Consider the following 23789-nt stretch of genomic DNA (forward strand, 5'->3'; position numbering starts at 1 on the left):
GTAAGCACTGTGATGAAATGTCTTACAATTAAAAAAATAATAGCACGCATCAACATATTGCACTATAACAACAGCAGCTAGAAAATGAAGAATCTAAAATTAAACTACTTTATGGTTTTTTTTTTTCAGCTGTCCTCTCCACAGCTAGCTAACTTTTCCCTCCTTTTGTGCTGTAAGGTAATTGTAAATAAGTAGGAAGAAATTATGTCCTGAAACATGAAACAATAGTGGAAGCTGAAAACAGTTTATGTTTGGTTTAAGAGTATGTCTAGTACTATGCTGGCTGCATCCTCTGCAGAACAGGTCTGGATGGCATAAATAGGTTATATTTAGCAGTTGGTGGCACCGAGTGAGGTTTTTCTTGTCAGTTAATAAGGACAGCAATGTGCTGCAAAGTGTCAAATGGCATCGTGGGGCTGTGCCATTATTGCCACTCCGTGACTCCATACCCAATGTGTTCAGATTGCAAGCAAAAAGATGGCTTTCCTGGCTGCCAACTTTGCTGACTCCATCTGGGATCTAAAATTCAAGCTGTGTCTTTCCTGGCTCTGTCACTAATAATAAAGGTTCTTCATTTGGAACTTAGTTAAACAAAATTGATGCTGATGCATGAGCCGAAAGGGAATCGAGCTCACTTTCCCTGAGACTTGTGGGCTGGGAGCGCTAACAAGTAGGAGCATAATCATTTTAATCTATAAGGTCATCAGACAGTTGAATACGCATCAGATTTGTGGAGGGAACAGAAGATATTTTAGCATAACAACATGTTGATCACACTGCTTTTTAACAAATGTTAGAAAGCTGATTGAATTTGGTCAGTTAGCCTGTGTTAGGCTCCAGCTTCCAGGGCAGCCTGGAACAACTCAGTACTTGTAGTCAGGGAGCTTTTCTACAAATCTGGGGAAATTGCATTTGGTATAACATATGGTATAATCTTTATCCTTGCTGGAAGTGAAGTCTGACTACTCAGTCAATGAATTGCCATATTTTTATCAGCGAAATGGATGTGGAGCTGTGACATACACTTCTGAGTGATGTAACCTCTAATGTCTTCGGCAAATACTGGCATTAGCAGCCTGTTCCTCTCCATTTACATCTCCTCCAGAAAATCATTACCAGCTGAGATTATACTAACACTTTGTGCCGTGTAGGTGTTTCCTCCTCTGATGCTATTGAGCTGTCAGCGAATAAAATGCCTAATGTTCTCATTTTCCTCGGAGGAGACGGCGAGCAGAGCCTGTGCTGTTTCTCGCCGTGCAGAGGGAGGTGTGAGGAGCGCAGGGCTCCGTGTTGTGAGCTGGGGGACACGCTGTGCAGCATTGTTTGCTGCACACCGCCTCCTGCGGTTCACTTTTCCTAAACTCGTGGGGGAGGAATATATTGGCTAAACGGTACTTGTAGGCATAATATTACAGTGCTCGGAAGGATGAAGGCAAGTGGTGCTTAACTTCAAGCATGCAAAGCGTGTGTTGGCAAAGGGCTCTGTTTTCAGCTCCTTGCTCCTCGCGTGCCCATGTCCCTGCGTGGCTGGTTCTTGGGAAGGGATGGAATTAGCACCCAGGGGTGCAGCAGAGGCGGCCGGAGGGCTGCTTGCCTCCGGTTCGAGTTCAACGGGAAATCCGTTCTTGCAGGGCTCTCTGGGATCCCTGTCACGCCAACCCACCCCCACTTGCTTCTTTTTAGTATTCATGGAAACCTCCCTTTCCTAATCCCTGCTTCCAAGAACCAGTCACAATCAGCAGTCAGGCAAAAACACGTAGGGAGCCATGAGTGGTCTTTAGGGTGAACTCTTCTGTGGCCCAAGGTGACTTTTCTCACTGCTGGCGTGTTTTTTTTCTTGTATTCCCCTCCATCTCTTCCCTCTATTGGCAGTAAAACACCTCTAACTCCCACGAAGGAGTATCCTTCGGCCACTGCTGATGAGAACGAGGTACCTCTTCTACAGGCTGGCTTAGGCTTGAAGTCACTCAAGCCCAGAGCCTTATCGGTGTGTAACACTCATGGGTTACAGAAGGAGTTCATACTGAAACAGCAGGTAAAGCTTTGATGTCTGAGTCTCAGAAAATAGGATCTTAAGTAGTTTTCCTTTCCTATAGCGGGAAACACCTTTTCCTGAAGTGTGGACTTACCACATCACTTTAATTCATAGTTTAAAACATTTCCTTTAAGAGAATCACTTGGAATTGATAGCTTGGAGTCCTTCCCTGATGGGTTGAGTTTCTGCCAGCCCACATTTGTCTCCTCTCACTAATAGCATTATTACCTTACCTTTAAAGCCTGCATTTATGAAACATAATGATAACCCTTTTAGCTTCTGCCACATTATGGTACAAATACTTAACTCTGAGTGAACACCGATGCTTTAAATTTTAATTCTCCTTTTCCAAAAAAAAAGGAGTAAGCACATCTTTGTTAGAAAAATAAGTGGTTTATACCTGTAACCAGGGAACAACAACTGTTACTGTAAAAAAAAAAAAAAAAAAAAAAATATGGTCTGAATTCCCAGGGACAACTGTCTTTAAAAACAGGCACACAACCTTCCACCCCCCAAATCTGCCAAATTACCAGACTGAATTTCCTCACGGGCAGGCTTTAGAGGTCTGCTTGCTTGGCTGTCTGTTCTAGGATTATGAGAGAGCATCTCCCTTATCGTTTTGCACATGCTGTACCATCTGTCCTAAACCTCCTTTTATAGGGTTATGGATTCCAAATGACATTTCTTTCTTAGGAGATAACAGGGATGTCTGAAGAACCCTGCTAGTAGGTATGGCTGTAGTGCTATTCATGTCACACGAGGTTTTTTTTTTTTTCTCCCCTCATCCCACAGCCACAATGAACTCTGGTGAACCATGCTGGTTCTCTGTACCCAGACAATGAGAAAACAGTTCACCCGTAGTCCCTGGGAAATACAGGGAAAATTGCCCTGTTCTATTCTGTGTTGTGCTTGAAGCAGGCAAGGATGAAATATTACTGAATTCAGACGTTACAAGGACACAGGATATGCCTTTAATCTTTTATTGTACATTATAAAATGTTTATTGCTCTGTCTGTATCAGAGGTGCTGACCTCTCCCTCTTGGTGATGGAGGAGTATGTTCTGGCAAAGGATCCTCTGAAGAGACCTTTGGGGTTGGCCTGCCTTCTGGAACTGGCACAAGCGAAGCCCTTGCTTGTTCCCAACCGTGTCTGCAGGCAGACTGCCTAGGGCCTTTCTCCCAGATCAACTGTTTTAGAAAGGCTGGTGTCAGTGGAAGTGGAGAGATGGCTGACCTCGGTCACCGCCAGCCCGTTTCTTTGCAGGGACTTTTAAACCAGGCTCATCTGAGTGCAGGCTTGTAAAGAGATTTAAACCCTTCTCAGGCCAACCTGTCTGGGTTTCGATGGGACAAATAGGATCTTGCCTCATCCCCTAGTGCATATGGAGTGGTCTTGTGGAGTAGTTAAATAAATACAGATACCCCATGGCACACTACAAAGAATAATTTTTTTCCTTGTGATGGACTTGCATCTATCAGCTTCCAGAGCACCAGCAATCCCAGGGATCCTGTCAGCTGTGAACATTAAGCACTTAATAAGAGAGAGGAGAACCCCAACCCCTTTCCCATTCATCACCATCCTTTTCGTGGAGGACTGGCTCCAGCAGATACCTGGCATTACAGCGTCATGGAAAATAGTGCAGACGGGACATGTAAGGAGAACCAGACCTTCCCACAGGAACCCTACAAAAAGAAGCCATTTAAGAACTTAAGCCCTCAGAAAAAGGTCCCTTAGGCAAGAGCCTTTTGCAATAAATGGCTTTTGCCCCTGGAGACCTTGCATAGCAACCGGTATCATGAGTTTTTTTTTTCTTTTTTCTTTTTTTTCTTTTTTTTTTGCTGACTGGCTACGTTTTTATGGACTGTTTATCACACTGTTGGTGGACTCAGGCCCAGCTGAAAATACCATGGAGAAAATGTTTGAAATTATCCTGGAAGCTGAAGAGGGGCTTCTGGTGTCCCCTCATACTGGTCTGTGCCAAAGTGGTTGGAGTGCCCCGAGTATCTGCAATGACGAACACCAGCGTGAGACAGGAGACACAGAAATACCGGAGTCATGAGCTGCAGCCTAACTGGAGAACCAGGGAAGTTCTCACAGTAGGAATGGAAACTGGGCTATGACTTTTTTGTTTGTTTTAAAAACCCACCTGTAAGACGTGTTACATGATACATATCAGTGGAACAAAGCAAGCCAAGAGCACACAGCAGCCAAAATCTGGTTGCTACTCGTGTCTGCGATGATCTTTCCTTCCTTCTTGCTCGGAGAGGATTGACAGTGACTGATGCCTGAGCTCACGTTGATACTGTCAAGATGTAGTGACAGTGAGACAAAATAAAGATACATCAAAATCTTGTACATTTCCAAGGACAAGGAGGTTGTTCCAGAAGACGGAGTGCCAAGGTGGAGAGGGGTGTGTGAGAAGTTGCTCCAGCCCAGGTGATTCGTGAGTCCAGTGCAGGATCACCGGCAGCAGCTGTCCCACTGATGCTTTTCCATCTCAATTGTTTGTTCAGGTTTCAGGGTTCTTTTTTTCATGATTTTTCGTACTGGCCAGATGTTTTGCTGAACACAGACAAGGAAGGAGGTGTATGCCATCAAGTGACAATCGCTGGGTCTCCTTCCAAATTGCTCCAACATTATTTCACCTCCCCAGTCATCAAGGCTCAGAGGCAGAAAGTGAGAGTGAGAAATGGAGTCCGTCTTTCAGATGGCAGGCTGTCACGCTTCGATGATATTCACTGAGGGCTTGTTTTTTGGAAACTGGAAGAGAAGAGGCAAATGAAGAAAGGACGTATTAGGAGTAACTCGTGAGGAAAAAACCATCAGAGATCTCTGCAGTGTGCTGGTGAATTTTGCTTTTGTAAAAGTCCTTATTCCCATCCCCTGAGGGTAAGGAAAAAGGGCAAGCAGTGAGCATGAATTAGTGACTGTTTCAAGTAATAAGTAAATGCAAAGTGGCGGGGATGTGCCAGAACACAAGTTGTGAATAGAAACACAGGAAAGTCAAATTTAATGGAATAAGTTGGTACAAATTATAGGCTTGAGTCTCCTTACACGATAAATACAGCATGCCTTTAACATCACATGTATTACTAGCCATGCTCCTGCTGATCAATTTTTCAGTTAATTGTGAGACTAATATCCCCTTTACCGCTTGCCACCTAACTGCTGCGCCGGGGGTAAGGAACCAAGCAGCTCGGGGACTGCAGCATTGCTCAGCACATTTTTCTTCTAGAGATGCTCAGATATTTCAAGAATATGGACTGAAACCTGGTTTACTGATGCACAAGGGCTGACCCAGAGGTGGGAGTGAAATGCTGGCATCCTGACACGTCTGAGGTGCTCAGATGCTGAAGGAGCCACGGTGCTGCCATGCGTGGAGGTGAAGGAGTGCTTCCCTTCCGCATCCCAGCCGGAGGAAGGCGGCTGGAGCAGGGATGTTTAACAGCAGCTGCTTTTGGGGGCAATTTAGCTGAGTCCCAGCTGGAAGTTGATTGCCTGCCGTGCCCCCGCCCTGTGTGCCAGCATCGGCTCACCTTGCTGCGGAGGAGCCCGCCGCCCTGGTGCTCGGGAGTGCTGTTCTCCGAGGCGCTCTTGACTTTCTCCTTGCTGTTATTTGGCTCATTGTCTTTGATGATATCGTACTGTCTGCAAAACAGGGCGATCACCCCTAACAGGAAAAAGCATTAGTGATCACACAAATTTGCTCAGCCCCTGGAGCCTGCAGAGATCAGAAATCCCTTGCTTGCCAGCCAGCTTTGTGCCTCCTGGTACAGATCTCAGCAGCATTCACAATTGTTCCTAAGGATCATTTTCTAAGACAGCTAGTTGGCCCTCTGGCTGTTTCCTTCTCAGTGCCAATTCCATGCTAAACTAGTTAGATGGAAGGACAGAAGATTAATTATATTCCAATTTCTCTGTCATTAAATGGGACAAGTGTTTTAAGCCCTACATTTGGATAGCGATTAACACCGACTGTGTGCTTAAATGGTATCTTTGCTTCGCAAACACAGGAGCTCCTGGAATTTCTGGTGAGTGGAAATGTGCCTTATGATCTTTCTCCTCTGAGGTGAAGAGAAGGAGCTGGAGCTGGCAGACGAGGCAGGTACTGTACCCGCCTGCTTACGATGTAAGCCAGGGTCTCCTGAGCAGCAGGACAACATCTGCAAATATGCAACAGTGACGGCAGCAAAAGCTGCTGCTGGAAATTTCCTCCCACACACACAAGCACACGAAAAGAAAAGCAGGGGCAGCAATGACAAATAATAAGACTGAAAATGTCTTTCTCAGAAGCTTTTACATGACGTTTTGACCAAATGACTTCTCTGCCTGGAAATTCCAAACACAGGAGTAAAGAAGACCTGAGAAGATGCTGCTTCTCCGTAACTGAAAAATATTTTAGCTCCCCTAACAGCAGACCATACGTAGAGCTTTTGCTAGATATCACAAACTGCTTCCTAAAGTGAGGTGGTGTTATGGCAGCGGCCCCCAGGTGTTACTGATGAACACAGTGGTCCAAATTCTTTCTGCGTATGTGAACAAATGGCTGATCCTAGGAGAACAGGCTAACATCTGGCATAGTCACACCTTCTGTGCCTTCTGATGGTAAAACTGAGGCACACAGAAATGCAGCCAGCACAGGAGCACGAGTCTCTTCTCCGAGTTCAGAGCCCTGGGCACAAACCAATTCCAGTTTGCATTTGCTAAAACATTGTCATATGCTCAGGTTGTGGCCAAGGTAAGAGCTGGAAAGAGTTGTTTATATATTGAGATTTGGTAAAGAACCCACAAGATGAAGAAGAGATCTTTCCCACACCCACTTTCCTTCATAAATGTAAGTCATCTGTCTAGAGGGGAAATTGTGGCATTAGCAAGTTCTTCATTCAGATGCTGATCGGAGTTTTAGATTATGCTATGGCAGGAGATGAATCCGTTGTTCAGTCACTTCATGTAATTATTCATGATTGTTTTTACTGTCAGGGCATTTAAATTGGAATGTGCAAAGATAAAGCTTGATTTAAATGCTGGAAAGACCATGGGCTACAGATTTTTGTTAACCTTAATTTAGGTTTTCATTTGGTTATCGTTGTTAGCAATAATTGCTTTACAATGCATGGTAACCTCAGGACTTTCCAAGGAAAAAAAAATATTTTAGTAGATCTGATTCTGTGTCACCTGGATTCACTTGAAAGAAACCTCGCAGAACTGCATTAGAGGACAGCTAATCCCTCCATCCCCTTGTTTTGGCAGCTCTCAGGTCAGTGACTGGCTTCCTATTCACATCTCTCCATGGAGGTGTTCTCAGATCCGCAGAAGTTAGTAGAAGTGGGCCAAATCCTTTGGTGAAGTAAACCAGTGCAACCCACATGGGCTTGGGATTGTTGCAGCGTACAGCAGCAGAGGTGGCGGGCCACCGTGAACTTGACGCAGCATGACCTAACCCCAGGGGACCTGCGAGCTGATCTCAGCCCCTCGGTGCTGCCGCAGTCGATTTCTCTTCCAGCCGAGGAGAATTCTCCGTGCGGCTGTTTGCATCTCTGTGTGTGGAAATCTGGTAGGACTGGGACAAGGGGACTGGAGGCGGAGTGGCAAAGGTTGTCTTTTATGGATCACAGATTTACCACAGTGCTAATTTCTCTGCCTGGTGATTTCCTCGGGTCACCTGAACCATTCCCCCCGGGCAGCCTGCTCTGTGACTCGCAGGGGGCAAATGTTGTTTCATTCATGCCTTGTGCTGCAGCAGGAGCAGCAGCTGACTGGCAGCCAGGGGAGGCTGGGGCTCGAAATAGAAGACAAGCGCGCAAACTTTATTTCCCATTAACTCACACATGTAATATCCAAACTGAACAAGCTGAAGAGCTGGCTGCAGCCACTTCAGATGTGCTAAGCTGATGGGGTAGGACTCAGGAATTTTCCTCTCCCTGTTTGCTAGCTTAAAACATAGGAGCGAGATCTGTCCTAGGTACAATTTGGTATAAGGTCAATTGAAACATAGTCCCAAACTCATGCTGGAAAGAGCTCATGCAGATTTTCCCTCCTTTGGTTAATGTGCTTCTGCTAATGTTCCTCCTCTTCCTATTAAATACTATTCTTTGTATTTTAACAGTGGATTTTGTGAGTATCTGGGTTTATTGGTGTTTCGATGTTTGGAGCTATTTGTTCTTTCAATACTACCATTGTTTGAATTGTTTTTGCAGTGGGTTTTGGTGTATATATAGTGGGTGTTGAGAGCAAGTCTCTTGATGTCTGATGTGTGTTTGAACTTTGGCAGAACTCTTATGGGAATTTCTGCTTTGCATGAGAGCTGGAGTCATATAATAAGCCAGTTAATTACAGTGACCTGTGTCATTTGAAGGGCTCGAGGCATCCTGGCGGATGGCTGAGGACATTATCATCAGTGCTTTCTGGAAAAATTGAGCTTACAGGATTAGCCATGCTGAATTAGACAATTGGTTCATCAAGTCCATTATCTACTTCCTGCTGCACCAGATCAGAGCACTGATTCACCTGCTTTTGGCACTGCCCGGCTCCTGATGCTGCAGAGGGAACTGAGCTGCCCTTACAGCTGAATATGCAGTGCTCTTCATGGGAGGAAGGGTTTCTTTTCAAGTCTTACACGATTACACATGCAAACCAAGCAAGCCACAAGCCCTAGGGATATTATGTGCTTTCGACAGAGAGGTTGAACTGACCTGCCCACATAAACAACACCACAACAATGATGAGAATTTCCCCTGCTCGCAGCTGTTGGTTTTTCTTCGCCATCTCCTTCATTGTCACCTCATCTGCACAAGGGGAAAGAGAGATGGTGAAACCTAACCGTGCGGCTCAGCCGGGCTGCAGACACCAGTTCAGCAGTGCCCTTGGCTCAAATCACCAGCGCACCAGGGTCAGAGCTGGCAGAGCAGGAGTCCTTGCCCGCCAGCCCCACGACCGGCACGAGCTGTGCCATGAGCCTGCAGGGCACCGAGCTCTGCAGCCGCTGCCCCCTGCCCGTCCCTGGCAGCCTGCAGGGGACAGGCAGGGGGGAGAGGTAGGACAGGGCCAGCGGGCAGCTCCTGTGGAGGTGCTGCCACGGGGTAAGCCCACACAGGGTCAGGCCCTGCGGCGATTTCACGCTGCTGGCTCTGGTCTCTGCTAGCGCCGTCTGTGCCTGTCACAACACCTTGCATGCTTCAGCAGCTCCTCACCCGGCTCGGGAGTGGGGAGCCTGGCATGAGATTTTTCACCGGAGCCATGGGATTCAGAAATGAGCAGAGCCTTCTCGCAGGGCATAATGCGCCTCCTCGCCTTCAAAGCTCTAAGAAGATTACAGTTCAGGCCTCCGGGGAGGGAAGCAGTGCTCCGCTTAGTGCTTTCAGATGAACAGCAATTCGGTATTTACAGACACCAAATCGTTTTAGCAGGAAGAGTCAAGAACTCACAACTCCCTAAGAACCATGGCCAAAAGCCCTGCAACAGGCCGAGTCCTCTGCTGAGTCCCCTTGATATCCCAGACCCCTGCGCTCCCGAGCCCTTGCTGTAGCAGAGATTCTTCCTGCCAGAAAACCTTCCACATCTGGTTTGGCTTAAGAGGAGCAAGTGAAGGAGCTGCCAAGCAGGAAGCTGGAGACATCCATCACCCATGGAGATATTCAAAGACATGACCCCGGACCACCTGCTCTAGATGACCCTGCTTGAGCAGGGGGTGGGAGTAGATAATCTCAAGAGGTTTCATCCAACCTCAACTACTCTGCAATTTGGCAGAAACCTTTGAAATGTAAGAAAAGTGGGAGTCTGTGGGTATTTTTTTCCCCCGCTCTCCTGGAACCCAAGCACAGGGGGCTCAGCAGCTCCCTCTGAGTGCCCTGTGAGCAGAGCTGTGCTGGGCCCAGTGCCACCCAGAGGCCTGGTTCCACAGGAGTGCACGGGCTGCTCAGGAATTTCCCCTGGCATTCCCCACTTGCAAGGATGCTGGACACACTGCTCCCAAGCCGGAAACCTCCTCACTTTGCCTGTTAAACCTCATCTGAAATGGGAGGAAGGAACAGCCAGCCATCGGCAGCAATGGCTGCTCACCTTTCTGCAATATTTTGCAGGGGCAAAGTAACCTCATCTTGATCTCAGATGTACTCGCTGCATGTCCTGAGGTGTAATTGTACTCAGGAGTACATTTATATTGCAGTCCCACTGTGATAACAGCCTGAGCCAGCACCACCGTGCTGGGCACAGCCCAGAAAGCAGCACAGCCTCAGCACCTCCTTGTCTGCCGGGTACCCTCGGGGCATCCCTCTTGTCCAGGGGCTCAGCCCTGCGTGTGTTTAACCCAGCTGTCCTCACTGCCCAGGATAGTGCTGGCCTCCCTGCAGAGCCCTGCGCTGCCTGGGCTTCCCAGGGACCACACAGGAACTCACCCACACTTGCCTTTATTTTTAGAGGCTAGTTTCTCAGCTTCCCTGGGGGTCTTGAAGAGGACTGGCTCACTGGCAGGGCTCTGGCCTTGGATGCTGATGGACTGGACATGCACAATGTACTCAGTGTCCTCCTCTAGGTCCCAGAGGGCACAGGAGCGGGTGGTGGTGTTCACCTCCTGGATGAAGCGCAGCATCCGCACGTCCTTCTTCTGGAAGCCGAGAGAGGAGAGCACAGAGTGGCGGAGAGGCCTCCCGTGCGCACTGCTGGCGTCTAAGACCACTGCTTCCTGCCCTGCCCACCATGGACGTGGAGACAGTCGGACCCTTTCCTCTCTGCAGCTACCAAAACATGGAGCACTGCTGCAAAGAGGACGGGGAGGAAGTTCCCTCCCGGACCACAAGGGACAGGACAAGAAAGAATGGGCTTAAACTGCAGCAAGAGAATTTGGAAACGGAGGGGACCTGGGGTGAAGATGAGCGTGACCGAAACTGGGTAACCGTAGGCACTGTACCTGCTGGGAAATTGCAAATCCAATGACAACTTCATCTTCCAGAACATCCCAAGTCACAACAGCGGAGTTGGCTTTCAGGTGTTTGACCGTGACATTGACTGGAGCCGATGGGCTGTCTGCAAGGAGGGAGAGCAGAGCCTTTACAGGGGCACTCGCAGCTGCAGGCAGGAGACAGAGCAAGGGCAAGGAGGGGAGTGGAAAAGGGCTGCTTGGGGGCAGTAAAAGGAAACATAAAGCATAGCCAGGATCCGAGGCATGAGAAATGGAGCTGCAAGTGATCTTCCTGTTGGGGGCTCTGGGTATGGGACCTGGAAATGGCAGATATTCCATGTCTTAATTACCAGTGAGGTACTAGAGGTCTCTGCTGAGAGTACGAGTTACATTATACCCATGAAACATCCGCCCCGTGGAAACAATTTGACAGCACAGCAGACTATTGATTAGCTCACTCGTCTCCCCAGCCATGTTCCGTGTTTTCTCTGGTGTGTCCTATTACAGCCTGACAGTGACAGCTGGGAGGAAATGCAAAATCTATCTTAGAAGTATGAAAACTGGATGCTTTGATGAGCGCTCTGGGGGTTTGAAAGTCAGTGGTAGTAAACAGGAGTGATTCTTCTGCTTTTTCCTGTTAGTCTGACAGAATTTTTTTATACACATTTTGTATTTTTGTACGTAGCCGCTGGATGCTCCCTCAGATGGCCAGAGGACACTCAGCAGCCACCCACTGACGGGACAGAACATGCTGCACCAGCCACCGATGGACCAGGGTAATGTGAAAAGGCCAGGCCATGAAAGCAGTAGCCTGAGGCTCCGAATTTGGTGTTTTTTGAGCAGAGCTGGGTTTCCAGCCGCAGGGCCAGCCTGTGCAGCTGCCAGCCTCGCCAAGGGAGCTGGGCTCGGCTGTAGCCGCTGGGCTCCTGCCCTTGGTGGGACCTCGTCCTGCGGGGGCTGCGCAGCGTGAAGCCCTTTGCTTCTCCGGGAGAAGTTCTGCCTCATAAGCTTGGCACCGTCCTTCCCGTGCTGTGCAGCAGGTTGCACTCCTGGTCCCTCCTCAGGTAAAACTGAATTCCTAATCACCAGATTGTGCCCCAAACCGAAGGTGGTAAATGCTAACCAGAGTTAAAAGTACATGCTGACGAGATCGCAAGGACTCTGAGTACCCCCAAGCGGTCAGTAGGGTGGGAATGGGTCATTTGCTCCGACTTGCATCAAAGAATAATACTTCTGTTGCTTTTTAACCATTGCACAGTGCTGCCCTTCTGGGGCTGAGGCCAGCAGTAAAAGAAGGACGCACGTGTGCATGTCTCCAGTAACACTTGTCAGATTTACAGTCAGTCCCAGCCGCCTGAATGTGGCTGAAAATATTCTAGCTGCAGTGTCAGTGTCTCCGAACAACTGACTTCACTCCTGGTGAATGTTCCCCGGGGAACAGAGAAAATACCAGGAGCACAGCATTCCTCAGCTGAAGGCCAGTGCTGTCATACACCTAGCAGAGCAATGACCCGATTCCCTCCTTCCTCCCCAGACAGCAGCGGTGCCAGCCTTCAGGGCTCCCCTTCCTGCCAGACCCACATCCACCAGGCCCGTTAGCAGGACCCTTAGGAGTGGGATGTCTGCACGAGCCGTTCAGACCCAAACTGATCGTGGGGAGTCCTTCAGCAAGCAAAACGTTCAGCGGAAGGTGCACGGTCAGGTTCACACGAATTTGAGACCTCAGAAGGAAGAGCAGCAAGCAGTGTGCTCTTCAGGATTTCACGGAGGGAAGCGTCCTTCCTTTCTGGAGCACACGATCAAGGCCATATCGGCCCAGAGCACTACCATCTCAGGGCATGGCCTTCCTGAAGTGGGGCAGCAGGGTCCCCACCAGCCCTCAGAGAAGGGAAATATTCCATTGTTGTCCACCACAGGGCCAAGGAGCAGCTGGGCGGGGAGCTGCGAGCACCAGCCCCTCGTGGAGGCGGCTGCCTGCCGTCACCCAGGGAAGGGACGTGGGGCTGCAGCTCCTCACCTTCCCCGTCACCGAGCCCACGTGCTGGCTAGAGGAGGGTCTAATTTTAGTAAGGGGCAGTCAGCAGACGGGAATGCGCACCGGGAAGGTCTGTGAGTCATGCCTGGTGAATTTGCTAGAACATATGGAGGACATGGCGGAGCTGGGAGACAAAACAGCCCCCAGCTGCAGCCAGGCACTGCACCCGTCTCACAGGGCAGCTGTACAGTCAAATCCCAGCACGGTTGTCTCTCCTGGATATTTTTAGGAGAAGCTACCACTAATTTACCCAGAGCGGGTTGAGGAGGCCTTTGAAAAGAGATGAATTGGCCTCACAGGAACAGAGAGCAGAGTATCAGGGAAAAAGCTTCAGGCTGGGAAAGGGGAACAAGCAGTGCACCACCCTCGGTGCCTGGGTCCCCTTTGAGGTTTGTGACCTTGAAGGGGGCACAGCATAAAAAAAGTCAGAGTTTCCTAATGACATAAAACACGGGCGAGTTGGGAAGATGTTGCAGAGCTGGAGGAGAGGAGCAAACAACGTCCCTGGGAGCTGGAGGGAGGCGGAGGGGACGCGCTTGGTGAAGCTGCAGCCCCATGCTTGGAGCCCGCAAAGCAGGACTCTGAGTGCAGGCAGGGGAGAAATCAGCTGGCGTGCATGGTCAAGAGCACTCCAGAAAGCCCCCTTCACAGTAGTACCTTTGTGAGATGGTGTAGTTAAAGTCAGTAGATAACACAGTAACATTTAGGACAGATCTGAGCATGCCTTTCCTTCACTACTACAGATTAGGAGGAGCTACACATAAATCAGCGGTGTCAAATCAGTACAAAAGCGATATGAAAAGAGAACTAAGCACAGCGTTTGACAGAAATACAAAGCCAGGAAAATGAGTTCCCTGCTCCCAGAGCTGAGTGAATAATTTGCGACCAAAATTTTAATCCGTGAGGATGCTTTTCTCCTTGCTCCCGGGAGATGCATGATGAGATCATGACTTTCTAAAATCTAATCATTGCTCCAAGATATTCCACACCGCTTTTGGCTGCCTGGGCCAGTTGCGGCTCTTTGTAGTGCCAGCCCGGCTGAGCTCAGTAATTTCTGTTTCCCAGCTGGCTGCAGCGGGTCAGCATCTCTAGCAGGGTCTCAAGGTGCCAAATCCAAATGTCTGGCTCCTTTCGGACTCATCTGCAGCTCCTGGAAACTTTGCTTCTGTGCCTGCAGCAGCCAGGGGAGCTGCTGGTGCTCTGGGGAGCAGGCACAGGGCGGGATGTCCCCAGGGCCAATTCCTTCCCCGCTGCGGATGAGATAGCAAGGAACACGCTCTGCATCAAACCTTCCTCCTGCACATTTACTCCAGAGACGCTGCTGGCAGCACAGCCCCCGTCTGGTCTGTAAGGAACCCATACTGTGCAGGATTCCTGGTTTAGCAGTTTAGCTTTACCCCAGCTCGGGGGCTGCAGCGCCTGCTGGAGCAAATCACACCTTGCAGACTGGCGGAGGATCTGTTTGGCCAAATTTGAGCGAGAGCTGTGTGCGTGGATGGAAAGATGCTCTCATTTTCATGTCAGCAAAACTCACAGCCCCCTGTTCAGGAAGGAACTGATCAATTAAGATAAAATCATGAGGATTTTTAACAGGGAATGGCTACTTCAAAACTTATCATGCTTAAACCATGTCTTGTTTCTTTCTCACCCTCATCAGTCCTGCACCTCCCAGGGCTGTGTCGCAGCCCAGTGCTCCTGCCCACCCTGGGCCTTTTGGCAAGAGCAGGTCAGAGCCGCCTCCACACAGCGAGCAGGCAAGAGCAGCAAAGATTACTCTTAATCCCCTCTTAATGCTGAGAACTCCTTCTAGCCTCTCATTAAACGCTCTGTTGATTATTAATGGACTTTTATTGAAGAGAGAGAGGGAAAAAAAAAAACCACAACGCTTTACAGCTTTGGGCTGATTCCTTCCTGGCTTTTCACTGTCAGCACAGCAGCTGCTGGCACAAGGAGCAGAGAACCACCCACCTGCCCCTTACGGTGACTTCGCCACCGCAGCTGTAGCATGGGCAGGGTGGGGAGGTTTGTCCCCATCCCTGCTGCCCCCTGCGAGGCAGGGCGGTGGGGTGAGCAAAGGGGTGCCCGGGACACCAGGATGTCCTGCTGCAGCGCCGTTGTGGCAGTGCCACAACGCTCCCATGGCAGCACCGATGGGCTGAGGTGCAATGGGGCTGCTTCACTTCCAGCTCCCTCCACACGGTGCACCCAAACTGTTTGCTGGACGTGCTTTTTGAACCGGGAGCTTTAAAACTCAGGATGTTGGATCATGGGAATTAAGTTTTTCATTAAGAGTCATGAAAGGTGTAGAAGAACGTGTGCGATGCAAAAGAAATCACATACATGGGACATAACTGGCTTGTTTTTTCTAGGATGCTGGGGCTTCTCTAGGAGGTGCCTAGGCCACAGACATTGCTGGGAGAAGCTCAGAGCTGTCAGGGGAAGGAGCATCGGTACGGTCCCACGTGCCGTTCTCCGCAGCTGCTGCCTGCCGGCTGTGTGTGGGGGGGGCAAAAGGCTGCCTTTTCTGCCTTCCCGAGCCTTTCTCTGCTCTCCCAGCACGGCTCTCTTCAGTGGATGTGATTGCTTGTCAGCTTTATGGGGTATGTAGGAAGGCTGGCGCGCCGTTCAGCTTCCCTGAGTGTTTTAATGAAGAGAGCCTGCAGGGGAGTGGGAGGGAGCAGGGCGCACCGCTGCTCTCCCACACCCGCTCGCGTGGAAGCGGGGCTGTTTGCTGAGCGCTGCCGGTTCCAAAGACCAGAAAAGACCAACCGGTGGCTCTTCAGGCTGGGAAAGAGGCAATTATTTCCTGCTGACCGCCCACTCCTCGTACTAATGGGATACTAATAGGCCAGCCCCCGCTCACCCCTGAGGCTCTGTCCCCGATTCCCCGCTGCCCGAGCATGCAGGTGCAAACACTGCCGGGGCGGATGGAGCCCCCCGGGGAGCTGCTCGCTGTGTCCAGCCCAGCCATTGGGAATTCCTCGGGGCAGAGGTAAAGGGGAAGAGGAGTCAGCGGAGCTGGTCCTCAGCTGGGGTTGGAGCAGCCTCGTGCCATCACTGCTCTGGAGAATTCCCTGCGCTGCCAAACCTCCGAGTGCATCCCAAAGCCAGGCAGGATTTGCCCAGGTCTCGCCAATGCCCCGACTTTGGTTTTAACGCTGCCAACCCAGAGCTGAGTCATTGTCGAGGCACGTTTTATCCAGGGCCCAAATGCCCAGGCAGGATTGGGCACCACGGTCTTTTACAGCCCCTCAGCCCGCAGCCGCGCACTGCCAGGGAGGCACAAGAGCGATGTCGGCGGCAGCGATGGCGAGCAGGAGCTGGAGCTCAGTGCCCAGAGCTCTGCGGGGAGCTCGCTGCCTGGTCCCAGCCCAGCTCCGCTCTTGTGCACAACACTTGGATTTTTACTGCACACATAAGGATTTGCGTACTTCAGTGCTCGATGCATTTGTGCTTTTAACTGAATTATGCCTGAGTTAGGCCTTAATTTGGGCTCTGGGTACTTTATAAAACAGGAGGGGGTTAATTAACAATAAATGCCAAACGGATGAGGCCAGTACATGAGAACCAGTACACGGGCACAGCTCCATGAAGACTGCTTTTGGATTCTGCCATGGTGCCTGTGCATGGTTAATGTGTGCGAGCTCATCCCGCTCCGGGAGGACTCTCCGTCTTCCTCATGCACGTCCCCAGCAGGAGACAGCATTTGGAGGAGGGTAGCACAACCTCGGCTGCTTCGCACAGCAGTGTCCCTGCTGGGAGGCTGACACCGAGGTTAGAAACCTCCATATTTCAATTAAATCTCTGCTACGCTGAACGCAGAAATCAATAAAGTGCTTACGCCATCCCTCAGCTGGCCAGGAATCTCCGTGGCCATGGTGAGATGGGAAGGGGCAGGCGTGGGCTGCTCGGGCATCTGCAAACTGCTGCCAGAGCTGTGTCTGCCTGCTCGCGCGTGCTGTGCACTGCTTCTGCTGCCGGACCATGGTCACCTCGGCTCCCCGGCTGGAGGAGGAGGGCAGCGAGTCCCGCAGGGACAGGGGGACCAGCACCCCTGCACTGGTTATGCTGGTGGGGAGGACGGGGGGGTGGAGACCCGGCCTCTGCAGAGGGAGCCTCATCTGCAGGGCGGCTCAAGGTGCGCAGGAGAGGCAGGAGAGCACGGAGCTGCTTCGGGGCTGGGCAGCGCCCAGAACCCAGCCTGATGCCTTTGGGCCCCTTTTGGAGAGCGGAGGTGGATGAGGTGCTACCGGGCTGCTTCACCTGGAGGCTGAAGGGAAGGCTGAGGGCTGGATGGGGCCCAGAGCTGTGCTGGAGGGCGAAGTCTCACCCAGCCTGGCTGGTGTTATCTTTCGCCTCCATCCCACAGAAATAAATCTGACCCGAGCTGCCTGGTGTGCAGGTACATTGCAGGGATGCTGTTTGCCCTGGCAAGCAGCAGGGGCTGAGGACCATTTTGAGGTCTTTCACCACTGCTGCACAGCATTCCCTGCTGCTCCTACAGCCCCTAACAGCCTCCTGGTCTGGCACAGCTCGCCTCCCGCTTCCACTGCTCTGCGGTACGGGGAGCACGGCCCCACACGCTGGGCAGAGGGGGCCAGCCCCCCCCCGGGCAAGCACAACTGCAGAATGAGCTGTGCTTCAGACCCGCTGAGTGGCCCCAGGGATTTCTCAGTGGCAGCCACAGGAGTAAGTTGGAGAGGTTCCCCAGTGCCGCCCCTGAGGGCTGTCGGAGCGCCCTGCGCGGACGTTTTCTCAGCTGCCTCCTCGTGGTCCTGCCTCCCCTGCTGCTCACCTTGGCATCACCTTGCAAGAAGCAGCCCCGGGTGGCCAAATGCCCCTTCCAGAGCAGGGCCCAGTGTGCGCAGGGTCCGAGCTCTGCCTCTCGCCAGCCGTCACTGTGGCTTGTCGGGGGAATCTGTGCCATTCCCCCCGGGCCTTTCCTGTGGACAGCAGCTTTAACCCCCCACGATGCATTATTTTAAGCCTGCTTGAAGGAGCTCTGGGTGCAAAGGGGAGCAGAGCTGAGGCTGGAGCCGTGCCGGACCCCGCTGTACCCTGCCGGCCCCCGCTGGCCCCTGCTTCCTCTCCAGGAGTTTTTCTGATGGCTTTTGGCTTGCTCGCCTCAGCGGCCTCGTGGCCACGTGGCTGGCAGTGCCGGGGACGCAGTGCTAGTGGTGATGCTGCCACCACCTCTGTGTGACCTTGGGATGATCGCACCGTGCCCGCCTTCCTCTTGTCCCCATCTGGAAACCAGGAGAGGCACCAGCCCCAGCCCAGCGCCTCCACCAGCCCCTGCAGAGCCGGCAGCACGAGCGGGAGGCAGCGGGGTCGTGGGGCACAGCACCAAGGTCACGCAGCTTTGTCCTAGCTGAGGACCACCGGGGCTCCTGCGGCCCCACCACATGCTGCAGGCACACACCGGGGCCGCGCTGCGTGCTCACGGGGCTGCCGGCCCCTGAAAGCACGCGGGCTCCCCACAGCCCGCGAACGCTGCCTGCAAGACAAGCAGCGGGCGGTGATGGGCAGGGACACAGCTCCATGTTTACTCTCAGTCACCGGCTGAGGTGATTCGAGGATAAGGAAGAGCAGGGGAAGTGTCCTAGTTTACAGGAAACCGGGAAGGCTGTTACAGTTGCAGATGTGTTGTTTCCCCCGTTGCTCCCTCCTTTTAGGGATGTTTCATGAATCTCCCCGGGTCTGCCCCTTGTCAAACGGCCACTCCAGTGTGCCGACGTCCAGCCAAGGATGCGTGCATCAAACCCGAAGGTGTTTGGGGGTTCCTGCAGCCCCGGCACAGGCAGGACATGGGTGAGTGTAACTCCCGCAACGACCGGGGCTGGCTGGGGGCAGGAATTTCCACTCCCCGGCGCTGCGCATCGCCAACAGTCACCCACAGCCTCCTGGAACGCGAGATATTCTGGCAATCAGCGTTTTGCAAATCGAAGCAGCTGTTCCACCAGCATCCTGCAGCCACACCGCCTGTGCTCGGGAGGGAGAGGGCCCTGTCTGCGCGCACAGAGCCGGGAGGGCGCCTGGCTGGGGCTGGTGCTGCGCGGCGAGCGAGGGCTTCAGGGGAGCACCAACAGCACTGCCGAGACGTGGCACCCGCATGGGGCACTTGGGCAAGGGCTCAGCCCTGCCAGAGCAGGGACCTGAGCACCTCCTGGTTGTGTCAGGATTAGGACAAGCTCCCAGGGACCTTTGTCTTCCTAAAAGACCCCCCTTAGAGGACCCGGCCAGCTGGCAGGGGCCTGTTTCCACGTCACCAGGACGTGCCATGCCCCATGGTGAGGTGGGTCCCGTGGGGCTGGCCGGGGGGGGATTGCTGGGGCCGCCAGCCCACGCGTAGGCAGCGCAGGCTGCATTCACCTCCTCGGCTCCAGCTCAGCCCCTTGGCGTGAGCTGCAGGGGCAGGACAGGGGCAGGAGCAGGGGCAGGGGGCTCCTGCTGCTCTCCCGCGCTGCCGTTTTCAACCCCGTGCCCCCGAGCCGCCCTCCCGAGGGCCGGGGCACCGGAGGCAACCGTGGGACGGGGGCTCCCTGCCCTCCCCGGCCCCTCCGCCGGTGCCCACCAACTCCTTCCCGGGGCTCCCCAGCCCCCTGCCCGCCCCCGCCGCGCCCCGGAGCTCTCCGGGCCCCGCCGCCCCGTCCCCCCGGAGCTCCCCCCCCTTCCCCCCGAGCCCCCCGGGCCCGGCGGCCCCCTACCTGCCTCCACCGGGCGCAGGCCGGCGTAGCTGAAGCAGAGCAGGAGCGCGGCGCCGGTGCAGCCCAGGAAGGGCTCCATCCCCCGCGCCCGCCGCGCCGCGCCGGGCCGAGCCGCTCCGTGCCGAGCCGCTCCGGGCCGGGCCGGCGGCGCGTCCTGCGGGCGCGGCGGCGCCGTTCAGCACCGCGGAGAGCGCCGCGGCCCGGTGCCGCCGGGGCCGCCCGGTTCGGCCGGGGCGGTGGGCTCGGAGCCCCTCGGCAGCGCGGCGCGGCTCGGCTCGGCTCGGCCGGGAGGCGGGGGCGGGCGCGGCCCCGCCGAGCCCCGGCTCCGCCCGCTGCAGCGCCGGGCAGCCCCGCTCCGGTCCCTCCCCCGGCCCGGCCCCGCCGCCTGCCTCAGTTTCCCCGGTCCGGGGGCTGCGGGGGAGGGGGGGGGGCGGCCACCGGAGGGAGCAGACGTCCGTCCCCCCCCCCGCCAGGCGAGCCCCCCGGCCAGGTGCGCCGTACCGGTGACATTTCGCTGCCTGGGTTTCGCGCAGCCCCCGCGAGTCAGCGGGCTCTAAATCCAGCGGTAACGAGCGTTGGAGGAGCTGCTCGAATTAGCCGTGCCGTTAGGTTAATTAAGCCGGCAGCGCCCTAATTTACGCTAACTAGCTGCAGGGAGCCGGAGCGCTCCCAGCCCAGCCGCCGGCTGCCACGCTGCTGGATGGGGGCCTTGCCCCGGCCACCTCTGCGGAGCCCCCCCAGGCACCCTGCACTCATGGGGACACAGAGGGACCCGCTGGTGGCCTGGCAGCTCGATGCCACTAGCACAGCAGGACCTGGTGCCAGCCACCGGGGTGGCCCGGGGTGGCCCTGCCAGCTGCAGGGTGCCACCGGGAAGGGGCCTCAGCCCGCAGCAGGCACGGACGGATCAGGCCGGAGCACCCGGCCACAGCTGGTGCTGGAGGCAGCGGGCTTCAGGCTGTGTGTCCGGGCAGCATCGCTCGGCCACGGGTACTTATCCTGCACTGCTTGCACGGCGTGGCTGGTGGGCTCCCAGGAGTGTCCGTGTGCTCCTGGCGGTCACGCAGAGCCTGCTGCCCGTGGGGCTGTGTTTTACGGACCGGCGCTTTGTCTGCACAGCGACGGGGTCAGTGCTGGGTGCTGCTGCCTCTGCTTTCCTCTCCTGCATCCTCCTGGTGTGGTGCTGGGGACCCTCTGGCCGTGCCAGTGTTGGGCAGCAGCACATGGATCACATTTGTGCTCATGGGTCAGTGAGAGATGGGGGCTCTGTGCTGCCGGGGGCCATCTCCTCGCAAAGCAGGAGATCCGCAGAGCTCCAGGCATCTCCCCGTGCATGCAAGCCCTTTGCTGGATGGAGCGACAGGCACCGAGGGACCCAAAAAGCCTCCGATGGGGCCAGGAGGTGACCCTGCCCTCCCGGGTCCCAGCCCTGTGTCACTGTCCCAGCTCAGCGCCCGCTGCGCGGTGCCGGGGCCGTTCCCCACCGCAGCCGGGCCCAGCTCCGCCGCAGCAGCTTCCCGCGGAAACGCCTCAGTGCCTCCCTTCCATCTCCGGGCTGGCAGCAGATTAAAAATTCATCGCTTCAGAGGCAGAGAAGGTGCAAGGGAGGAGAAGGAGCACGGGGCTGGCGGGACTGAGCTCGGCGCCCATTCCAAGCCCAGCCGCACGTGGCCGGGCGGTGTGAGCTCGGCTGATGGAGCCGGTGCTGGGCTCCAGCCTCCCCTGGGCCTCCCCTCATTGGGGCGTGAGGTTACGTGGGCCGGGCAGGAGCAGGACCACAAGTGCTCAGCTCCAGGGCAGCCGCAGCTGAGCCGGCTCCAGCTGCCTGCTGCGATGTGAAGCCGGCGCCGAGGCCGCGGCGTGACGCACCGCCACGCTCCGGCATTTCCCTGCCTCCGCACAGGGAGTCCCAAATCCCCCAGCAGCTTCGCCATGGAGGGCTTGTAGCACAAAACCTCGCGGTGGGGGCTGAGGCAGCCGGGGCCACGTTTGGAGGTGAAGCAGCGTGACACGGCCCGGGGAGGCAGGCAAAGCCTGGGCCTCGTGGCCTCGCCGGGTTATTTCACTCCCTGGGCATGGCAGTGCCATGGGGACTGGACTCTCCCTGAGCTCAGCCCAACCCCATTTCATCCCCAAGCTCTGAACTCAAATTTGCTGCCTGGAAACACCGCCAGTGCCTCCCAGTCCATACCAGAGGAAGGGCCACTGGGGCTGGGCCCCATCCAGAGCCCCCGGCTGGTGGCAGAGCCGAGGTTGTGCCCTGGTTGTGCCCCGGTTGTGCCCCGGTTGTGCCAAGCATGTGCAGGAGGGCTCTTCCCCGTCAGGCCGGTACCAGCCAGGCTCCCTCAAGAGCTCTGGGGTGTGCTCTGGTGTTTTCCAGAGGCTGAGACAGTTAAAACCGTAATTCCCTGTTTTCTTACCCTTCTCCCCTTTGCCCACACAGGGGGAACGTTTCCTCTTTCCAGCCCTCCAACCTCTGCCGTCCCGGGGGGGCTCCCTGGGACGTGGCCCCTGCACAGCCCGCGCTGCTCCATCCCGTCCCTGCCCCTCTCCTCTCCCACGCCGGGGGGGCTTTGGGGTGCCCTGGCCCCGCCGCCCCCCCGGCTGCTGTTGCCCCCCTGGCCCCGGCACATCGGTGTTCAGGTCACGTCGGGGGGAGATGCACATCGGGGCTGGGGGGGCGCTGCGCATCGGGGGTGTGTGGGGGGGCTGCTCATAGGGGGCAGGAGGGGGCTGCACACCGGGGGGGGGGCAGCAGGGGCTGTGCCGGGCGCTGCCGCGGGCCGCTGCTGCCACCTGCCGGCACCGGGCACGGCCGCACACGGGGGGGGGGAACCGCAGCCGGGCCCCCCCCCCCCGACCCTCCGGACCCCCCCAGGGAGGGGAGCGCCCCCGGCCCCCCCCGCCCAGACGCGGCCCCCGGGGTCCTGCCCAGGGCTCGGAGCTCCCGCGGGGGCGGCGGCGGCGGGTGGGGGGCAGCGGGGCCCCTCCGGTCCGAGCCCCCGGGCACGGCGCCCCCCCCTCGAAGCACCCCCCCGGGAGCTGCCCCGCGGTGCTGCTGCGGGACCGGGGCTCCCCGGACACCCCCCGGCACCGGGCGAGGCGCCGCCAGAGGGAGCCCGAGGCACGCGTGGCGGCGGCACTGGCGGCACTGGCGGCACGGGTGGCACGGGTGGCACTGGTGGCACTGGTGGCATGGGTGGCACGGGTGGCACTGGTGGCACGAGTGGCACGGGTGGCACTGGTGGCATGGGTGGCACTGGCGGCACTGGTGGCACGGGTGGCACTGGTGGCATGGGTGGCACTGGCGGCACTGGTGGCACGGGTGGCATGGGTGGCACGGGTGGCACGGGTGGCATGAGTGGCACGGGTGGCACTGGTGGCATGGGTGGCACGGGTGGCACTGGCGGCACTGGTGGCATGAGTAGCACTGGTGGCACGGGTGGCACTGGCGGCATGGATGGCACGGGTGGCACTGCTGGCACAGGTAGCACGGGTGGCACTGGTGGCACTGGTGGCAGTGGCGGTGGTGTTTAACCCCTCCAGCCCCTGGAGAGCTGGGGGGAATGGGGCGAATCCAGGTCCGGACACCTCTTCGTGCGCTTCCCTTGCCCCACAAACCCCGTCCCCCCCTTGTCCCCTGCCCAGGACAGCGGTGTCACCTCTGCAGCCCTCCAGTCCTGCCGTGGGACACAGTGGGGACAAGCTGCAGCCCCATACCTGGCTCTGGGTGCATCCCAGTCACCTGCAGCGCTGAGCCCCACGTCCCAGCAAGGAGGAACCGGGGCAGAACCAGGCCAGGGTCCCCTGGGGCACGGGGACAAGCTGCTGGGAAAGCCTTGGGGCTGCACTCCAGCAGGCCCTGCCGGGACAGATGGTGTGGAAAACCAGGCACCGAGCACCTGCAGCTCGCGCGTCCTTCCCCTGCACTTGCTGCAGCCAAATCCCAGGGCCACTGCTACAGCGGGGGGCCTGCGTGTGCCCAGACAGCCCCTAAAGACGTCCCAGCCCCGTGTCCCTGCGCACCTGAACACGTGTCCCGGTGCCAACACGCGTGTGCCCCATGGGGACTGGCTCAGCCCCGACCTCGGCTGCCCAGGCAAGGTGAGCTGTGT

At 55.7% G+C, this 23789-nt stretch overlaps 2 protein-coding genes across 3 annotated transcripts in view; one reads left to right on the forward strand and one right to left on the reverse strand.

The window, feature by feature from the left end:
* NDUFS5 (NADH:ubiquinone oxidoreductase subunit S5) overlaps nucleotides 1-23789 on the forward strand; it is a 95241-nt gene that overhangs the window by 20364 nt on the left and 51088 nt on the right. The window lies entirely within an intron of this gene.
* FNDC5 (fibronectin type III domain containing 5) lies at nucleotides 2997-19934 on the reverse strand. 2 transcript variants are annotated; one of them, XM_083810066.1, is made up of 6 exons: nucleotides 19675-19910; nucleotides 10942-11057; nucleotides 10440-10638; nucleotides 8729-8821; nucleotides 5573-5706; nucleotides 2997-4796 (listed from the first exon to the last, which is right to left on the reverse strand). In XM_083810066.1, the coding sequence occupies exons 1-6, from the start codon at nucleotides 19751-19753 to the stop codon at nucleotides 4755-4757; spliced, it is 663 nt and encodes a 220-aa protein (XP_083666192.1). In that variant the 5' UTR covers nucleotides 19754-19910; the 3' UTR covers nucleotides 2997-4754. The 2 variants fall into 2 exon arrangements, with proteins under 2 accessions (XP_083666192.1, XP_083666193.1); XM_083810067.1 differs by lacking the exon at nucleotides 8729-8821 and having other exon boundaries at nucleotides 19675-19934.

This window comes from Anser anser, assembly GCF_964211835.1.
Source record: "Anser anser genome assembly, chromosome: 24".
In the NCBI taxonomy this organism is placed as follows: Eukaryota; Metazoa; Chordata; class Aves; order Anseriformes; family Anatidae; genus Anser; species Anser anser.

Excerpts from the sequence above, each read along its gene's own strand:
- FNDC5 (XM_083810066.1), bottom strand. The coding sequence starts at position 19,753 with ATGGAGCCCTTCCTGGGCTGCACCGGCGCCGCGCTCCTGCTCTGCTTC. Across the intron at positions 11,058-19,674 it reads CCTGCGCCCGGTGGAGGCAG|ACAGCCCATCGGCTCCAGTC; the intron begins GTAGGGGGCCGC and ends CCCTCCTTGCAG. Across the intron at positions 8,822-10,439 it reads ACTAGCCTCTAAAAATAAAG|ATGAGGTGACAATGAAGGAG; the intron begins GCAAGTGTGGGT and ends CCCCTTGTGCAG.